Raw genomic sequence first — 8111 nt, forward strand, 5'->3', positions numbered from 1 at the left:
ATGACTAAGATGACTACTCAATGTTTTTTTGTTTTTTTTTTAAAAAATAAATAAAAAAATAAAAAATAAAAAATTATTTATTGAATGACTTGTTATTGCTGATCTCTTAATGAATGGAGATTAGATGCACTTAACTACCCGTATTGCATGCATGCAATATGAGCAGTTCATAGCACTCAATATAAATCACCTCTTAATAAGCAATTCGAGCTGTTCGTAACACTCGATCTAAATAACTTGTAGCTAAGCATAAGCATAGGAAGCAAAATTCAAGGTTTTTTTTTTTTTTTTCTTTTCTTTTTTTCTTTTCATATTATGAAATGTGATTTATACGTAATCAATATGGTTTGAGCTGATACTTTGTGTTGCATTGATTTTTTACTTAAAAATAAATAATGACAGTAAAAGAAAAAAAGATTGATGTTTATGAATTATGAATGTTTACTCCTCCTCTATATAGTCAATCAATCATGATGGGTTAAATATGGTAATCATAAATCAATATAACTTGAGTTATGGAAGAAGGAAAGAGGTATACCTAATACCTAAATAGTCAATGCCTACTTTTCAGGCAAGATGTCACAATCCCATTTCTCAATCTCTGCCTGATTAGCAAGCAATTAGGGTCCAATTATAAATTAATTCCTCATTTCCTATTCACAAAAAAGCACCGGAACTTTCCTACCTACCCCCCTCCCCTTCTATCCACCCAACTCTTTTAATTAGATGATGCCTCTCTTTCAAACAAGGGAGACTCCGGATACACACGAGAAATTGTGATAAATATATATTGAGAAATGTTTGGCTATTTTAATCTTACGTGGCATAACTTATTTTAAAATTAATAAATTTCTGAAAAATAGGTTATGCCACCTAAGATAAAAATGATCAAAAATAAAATTTTTAATAATGCCAAGCATTTCTCATATATATTAATTACTTTTAAAATTGTGTAAATCCAGTAAATGTGGTGATTTCCGCTTCAAATTAGGCTCCTTTAAAATATATATATATATATAAGCATCTACTATTCTCCTAGCGTCAATAAAGGCTTGACTTGGAAAGAAGTGTAATCAGTCACTCTACCTCAGATTCTTTTACGACAGCAATTAACAGTCTAAATTAATAATAATTAACAGTGTAAATTATTTAAAAAAATTAATATAAATAATTTTCACATAATTAAAGTGGTCAAATTGTCGTGGTACCCGTTGTGTTTGATCTGGCAACATTATTAAATTATTTTCTTACGTTTGACACACGGCGACTAGAAAATGATACCAAAGTAGTTTATTTAACGCGACGCAATAAACACCGTCAAACGTGTTTCTGGAGTCGGCCCATCTTTTCTCCCCCCATCCATCGGCGCTCTATATCTCTCTCTCTTTCTCTCTATCTATCTATCTATCTATCTCCATGAAAGAAGCGCTATGACAACAAGCAAGGAGACGATTGCATCGTCACTGCAGGCAGGGCTCGAGTGTTGCATGTGCGGGGATTATGGCTTCTCCTACGAGCTTTTCCAATGCAAAGTTTGCCAATTCAGATCGCAGCACAGGTACCCAACATAAACTTGATTGGGATTTTGATTTTGATTTGATTTGATTGGTCTTTGCTCTGAACAATTCAATCTCACAGGTACTGTAGCAATCTCTATCCAAGGGCAGAGACTTACCGGATTTGCAATTGGTGTCTGACTCAGAAGGACGACGCCAAAGAAAAGTCACAAAATTCTTCCAATTCTTCATCATCCAACAAGAACCCAGCAGAAGACGACACCAACAACAACATAAGGAACCGTAAAAACGGCGATCTTGGGAATCTAAAGGGTCAAAGAGGCACTACTCTGCAGTTGAAACTCAATGGCCCCATCAAGAAACAGAGATCGCCGGATGGATCGCCATCGCCATCGCCATCGCCATCGCCGTCGCCGTCGGCCCGAAAGAGGATCCTCACGAATGCTCGAATGGAGGAGAAGCTCAGGCGAACAAGGTCAGAGGAGATATCAAACAGAATTGGAGCGGCGAGGCCGTTGTTCAGGAATAAGGCCAGAAGGTATAAGCTTTTGGATGAGGTTTCAAGCTAATTATCAATCAGAAAAAAAAAAAATAATAATAATAATTAATCCTTTTCTTTTCTCTTTTTTGTAACAGTATAATGTACAGTACAGAAAACCCAGATGAGTATATCGCTCATATCATATGGTTTTATAATTTGCTGCAAAAATCTTGGATTATTACCGAATAAAATACCAATAATCAGTACTTATCACGTTTCTTGACTTTCTTTACCCACAAAGTCTTGGTAAAATTGACGGCATTCGTTTCTTGAATTCTTCCCGAGTACGATTTTTGGCATTTTCTCCTTTCCTTGTCATCGTCATCACTGTATATGTACACAACTGCTGAAACATCCGGTTTACTGATGCAGTTTATGTTTTAGAAAATCGTTAAATTGGCTCGAGAAAAGAGAGAGAGAGAGAGAACCTTAAATAACAATGGTTTGGTTGGTTATGGTTGAGGTCAACTGCTACCTTTGTATTCATAAAAAACATAAAAATAAAAGGAAAATAAAAAATGGAAAAGAGGTCCTACCTTTGTTTCAGAGTCACATGAATGAGATAATTATATATTCGAAAATTATTGTGCTACAAGAGAACATGTCCTACTTTTTCGATAGACTGCAAAATGTCTTGGATTCCCTGTAAAGTTTTAGAAAGCTAGTGGTAATATGTGCTAACATGATCGGTAAAGAAATAAAGAAAGTCTAAACATCATTATTCTGTTATTTTTTTATTTTATTTTTTTTTAAAAAAAAAAAAAAAAGTTATTAGATTTGTAAAACTTATATTTTGGTGAAGATATGGATCCTACAAAATACAAATTCAACGGTGGATAAAAGACACAGAATGACAAATGACACGTACATGCTTCTTAAATTGTAGCGTAATCTACCTAGCATAATTCAGGCGAATACGCAGGGGAAGTAGCAGAACAGTAATTCGTCGGTTGTAAAGATTTCACGAACAAGGGATTCAAAGGAATTGTAGGGTTAGGGTTTGGGGGAAATAGGGAAGTAGCGGAAGAGCCAGAATTCGATCCCATCTGTGGTGCGGAGGCGTAAGGCTCTGCATGGGTATTGAACGAGCGAAGGCGTAACCAAACGCGCTAAGGAGAGGATCTGCTGATACTCTACCATTTGGGAAGAAGTGAAGGGGTGTAAATAAGCCGAGCTTAAGTGAGCTTCCCTTATTCAGACTTGACTCGTTTAAATTTTACTCGAGCTCGAACTCAATGGTGAATTAAAAAAATCGAGCTCGAGTTCATATAAGTCGAGCCGAGCCAACTCACGAGTTGGCTCTTATATCTTATTTTTTATTTTTTATTTTTTTAAAAAAAAATTAACTTAAAATACTTTTAAACGGCTTAAGAAGCCAGCTTGCATATGAGCATTTGCTAAGCCTAGCTAGTCGAGTATGGAGCCTAAGTCAATACAGTAAGACACTTGGTTTCAAAGAGAGAGAATATGCATCCTTTTATTAGGGGTGTCAACCCGGTCCGGTTTCCCGGTTTTTGGCCAAAACCGGAACCGGAACCGGGGTACCCCGGTTCTCAATTTTGAGAAACCGGAACCGGAACCGGGACCCCGGTTAACCGGGGTCCCGGTTACCGGCCGGTTCCGGTATTACCCGGTCCGGTAACCGGTTTTTTTAAAAAATTGATTTTTGGGCTTATTTTAGGTATTGGGCCTAAAATAAGCTAATTTTTTTTTTATAGGTTGGCCCATTTTTTAAAAAATCTATTAGTTTCTTTGTCTAAATTAAAAGGACTTTGTTAATAATTAAAAAATAAACCTTAAAAAGTCAAAAATCCTAAAAAATCATTGTTTTTGCCTATTTGGGCCTTAGAAATAAAAATTTAATTTTTTAAAATACCCTAAACCTAAACCTAAGTGTAAAAAATATTAATATATATAATATATATATTAATATATAAATATAATAATATATAAATATTATTAAATAAAATGGAAACCCGGTTCCGGTATTCCCGGTAAAAACCGGGTACCAAAAACCGGTACCGGAACCGGGGTACCCGGTTTTTAGATTTTTCAAACCGGAACCGGAACCGGGACCCCGGTTTCCCGGTTTCCGGTTTCCCGGTTTCCCGGTTTTCCGGTTCCGGTTCCGGTTCCCCGGTATTTTTTGACACCCCTACCTTTTATAGATAAACAAACTTGGGGATTGGTGTCTTCCTAGCAATGTGAGACAAGTTAACATGTTATATTCAGACTACATTGGGACAACGCCCCTACAAAAAAAATATTTTTTTAACGCCTCTCTCTCAATATCCCTTACCAGTCATAGCGCATCTTCCACCTGAACTCTCATTTCCCACTCTCTCACTCTCGCTCACCAAACAGGTAGTGATAATGTTTGAGTCTGTTTGATTATTCAATAATTTCTGTCTTTCGCAATCTTCCTCAATAGTTTTTGTTTGATTCTTCTTCATTTCGTTTTGGTCTGCTCTAATTGAATTATAGTCTTTTTAATGATTGCTCTCTCTCTCTTTGATCACGAAGGGTATAGAATTTTTCATTTTCTAACGTTTAAATATAAATGCAATTTTAAGATTTTAATAATTATGAGATTTATAATTAATTATGTGTTATATATATATACACATGAGCTTACTCATAAGTTTAACCGAGCCAAACTTGCTTTGTTTAATATTCGAGTTAGAATTTGTGTTCACCAAACATGTCATTTAATAATCAAGTCAAGAAAGAGTCGAGATTATACGAGCCGATCTCGAACTCGCTCGCAAGCGGCTTGCTCACTTAACACCCGTGAAGAACTGAAGAAGGGGAGCTTGGCGCTGGAGGGATGTGCGTAGGCGGTTATGTATGGCGGCTTCTAGGGTTTTCAGAGATGGCGGCAAACGGAAGGAAAAGGCGTGAAGTATAGAAGCTTGCATTGAGTAGGATCCAAGGAACACGTGGAGAAATATCAGAGGAGCTACTTTGAGTGGAGGATAGCTGGATGCAGTGGATAACAGCCGGAAAGGCAATAAGTAATACTGTGCGTTTACTTAAATAAAGACACAGCTGGGCTTTTGTTAGAAAACTGGTTAACTGGCAATGTGCGTTATATTGGGCTGGGATCGTTGGGCTATTAGAAACTGTTAGTGGGAAAAACAGATTTAGGCTTTATATAATCAGCTAATAGGCCTTTGTAGGGAGATTGGACCGGGTGCTGCGCCTTGCTGGGCTGAGAAAGTTTGGGCTTAAGCTAAGGCCCGCTGGGAGAATCAAAGAGAAGGGTCTTCAGGATATCAATTTTGTTTGGCTACAGCCTGCGAGTAATTCTACAAGTTCTTCTTATGTTCCTCTTGAGTCTATCCAAGAATGATATGGCTATTAAATTCACCATTTGATCAAAATTTAATAATGATCAATCACAAGTTCAATGATGAATTTAATAACCACATCATTCTTGGAAGAACTTAAAAGCGACACAATAGAGACTTATAGCATTACTCGCAGCCTGCAGGAGAGAAAGCGACATTTTCCATTGAAATCAGCTTATAGATTGGATCAACAACAAAGTCGTTTCACCAATTAAAGCCCCATTAACTAAAAAGCAGTTGAAATCCTTGTAGGAAACCAAAATCTACAAGAGACTTAAAGCTTTTTATTTAAGAGATCACTTGCTGTATTCTTCTTATCAAGTTCTACGTAATCAATACTAACGACGACCCTAGCGACCACAACTTTAATTGCAATTTCTCTTAGCCCATCAAGTTAATACATTTTCTCCCAAATGGCCATAAAGGATAATTGGATTAAGCTTACAGTAAATCCTAGCATCATTGTAGTACTATGTTATTATTTACACCGGTTAACAACCGACGTGACATACTTTAAGTAGTTTCTAACGTCAACCACTTTAAACATATACAATCCACTATGATATATTCAATTTATATTCTTGGTACAATAACTCATTTGCTCAAGAAAAAAAAAAAACAAATCAATGCAAAAAGACATGTAAATGGCTCTATACTTATTCCCAAATGACTTGGTTGGTTAAGTTGGAACGGAAATATACCCCATCAAGATTAGGGCAGACATAAAAAACACGTATCTATATTCTAACAAATCCAATTGAACTAAAATTGAAAGTTCCTCTCAGTATGAAAGGGGAAAAAAATAAGAAAGTTTCTTAAATACGTTCAAACATGCATTACACAAAATAAAGAAATATTGACATTGTTTGCGTTCAAGCAGATAATAAGGGCGGCTAGACTACTAGACAAGTGAGGCGCTCGCCTAGGACCCCTGGATTAATAAGGCCAAAAAAAAAAACCCAAAATTTTGTTTTAATAATATATATTTTTCTAATTTAAGGCCCAAAAGTTTTTTTTTTATAAAAACTTAAGGCCTCTAATTATGATAACTAAGTAATTTAAAAAAGACCTCAATTTAATAAGGTCCCAATATAATAAGTGCATGGTAAAATAAGACCAATTAACTCAGAAAAACAAATATCATTATACTTAAAAAAAGTGTATTTGCCTAGCATCCGAAATTATTTGATATTGAAAGACCATTTTAACCCTACCTAACCATCCACTTTTTTTCTTTTCTTTTTTATTCTCTCTTTTCTTCTCCGCAACCGACAGCCTCCCTTCTTATCTTCTTTTTTCTCTTTTCTTAGTTTCACTCAAAACATAACGTGATGGAGAGAGAGAGAGAGCTAGAAGAGAGAAAAGTTTCGCCTAAAGCCTCAGAAAACATTGAGGCGGCCCTATATATATATATATATATATATATATATATATATATATTTTAATTCATGTACGGCTAATTATACCTGTTTTTATTTTTATCAAATAAAATGCGGCCTCTCACATAAGCATTATTAACCTCTAATTTAGGGCAGTGACCAAACTGGAGAACATTTTGAATATCACATGGACCCCATTGAAGCCCTAAATTCTGAAAGAATTCTCCAGAAGTAGACCAGATTAGGTAGGCGGCCCAATCCATCATTTTGATTAACTTAAAGTTGCAATTGCATAATTTCGTGTTGTAAAACCGCCTTAATTTCTGCAATTGTGGACCAACTTCTTTTTAACTTATTTAAAATAAAAATAATGTTACAATTATTAGCATATATACATATATAACAAAAGTATGGGTCTTAACTTAGGATATGTATGATGGCAAAGACGTGGATTTCACAACCAATGGACATACATGGATACGAGGATTGAAAAAAAAAAAAAAAAAAAAATGGTCCCATGTGCTGATTCATGCTAATCAATCAACTATTTTTACTGTTTCTGTCTATAATGTTTTTGCGAGTTATGTAAAAGAAAAAAAAAAACTATTATTGTTATATGCATTCGAATTAGCTTTCATAAGTCCCCAAGAGATAGCTCAATCGGCTGGAGACCACGCCTTATAAAGCGAAGGTCACTAGTTTGAATCCCCCTCTCCCTCTTATATAGACATATCTAAAAAAAAATTAGCTTTCATCATCAAACATTATTATAAAAAGCTTTTAGATGATAAAAGGAATGATGGGGCACGTATATCAACCTTTATAATTATGCCGATTGATAATGATTTGCTCCATATTTTAATCCTTTCTCCAATCTCATCTCTCAACAGATGAACCTAATGGAAAAATAGCTCCGGCTAATTAATTCAATACTTCTTCATGTCTAATATTACTGCTTGCACGTGCTACGTACATAGGATGGGCGTAACGAGCATTTAATGTTTTGGGGAGAGGCAAAACTATAAGATATAAAAATTGTGGGGTCAAATTATAATTTTAAAAAATAAATTAAAGGCACTTTTTAAAATTTTTTGAGAAAATATGGCACCATTTAGTTCCGCCATTGCATTGCATGTAGGAGACTAAGGAGAGATAGGTTCCTTAGATAATTGTCCCTTTTTTTTTTTTCTTTTTTTTTTCTTTTTTTTTTGACCTGATATAAAGATGAAAGTAATTTTAAGTATTTTATACTTTGATTTTTTTTTTTTTTTTTTTGGGGTTACAAATGTGGTCAAATTTGGCCTGACATTTTAGAAAATTAGTC

General features: G+C 35.0%; 1 protein-coding gene across 1 annotated transcript; it reads left to right on the forward strand.

Moving 5' to 3' along the window:
* Positions 1-1304: 1304 nt before the first annotated feature.
* On the forward strand, positions 1305-2266 carry LOC132190295 (uncharacterized). The gene is made up of 3 exons (XM_059605241.1): positions 1305-1558; positions 1639-2055; positions 2154-2266. Exons 1-3 carry the CDS (start codon positions 1431-1433, stop codon positions 2245-2247), a joined length of 639 nt encoding a protein of 212 aa, XP_059461224.1. The 5' UTR covers positions 1305-1430; the 3' UTR covers positions 2248-2266.
* Positions 2267-8111: the final 5845 nt, after the last annotated feature.

The sequence above is a fragment of the Corylus avellana genome, chromosome ca8 (assembly GCF_901000735.1).
Source record: "Corylus avellana chromosome ca8, CavTom2PMs-1.0".
Lineage (NCBI taxonomy): Eukaryota > Viridiplantae > Streptophyta > Magnoliopsida > Fagales > Betulaceae > Corylus > Corylus avellana.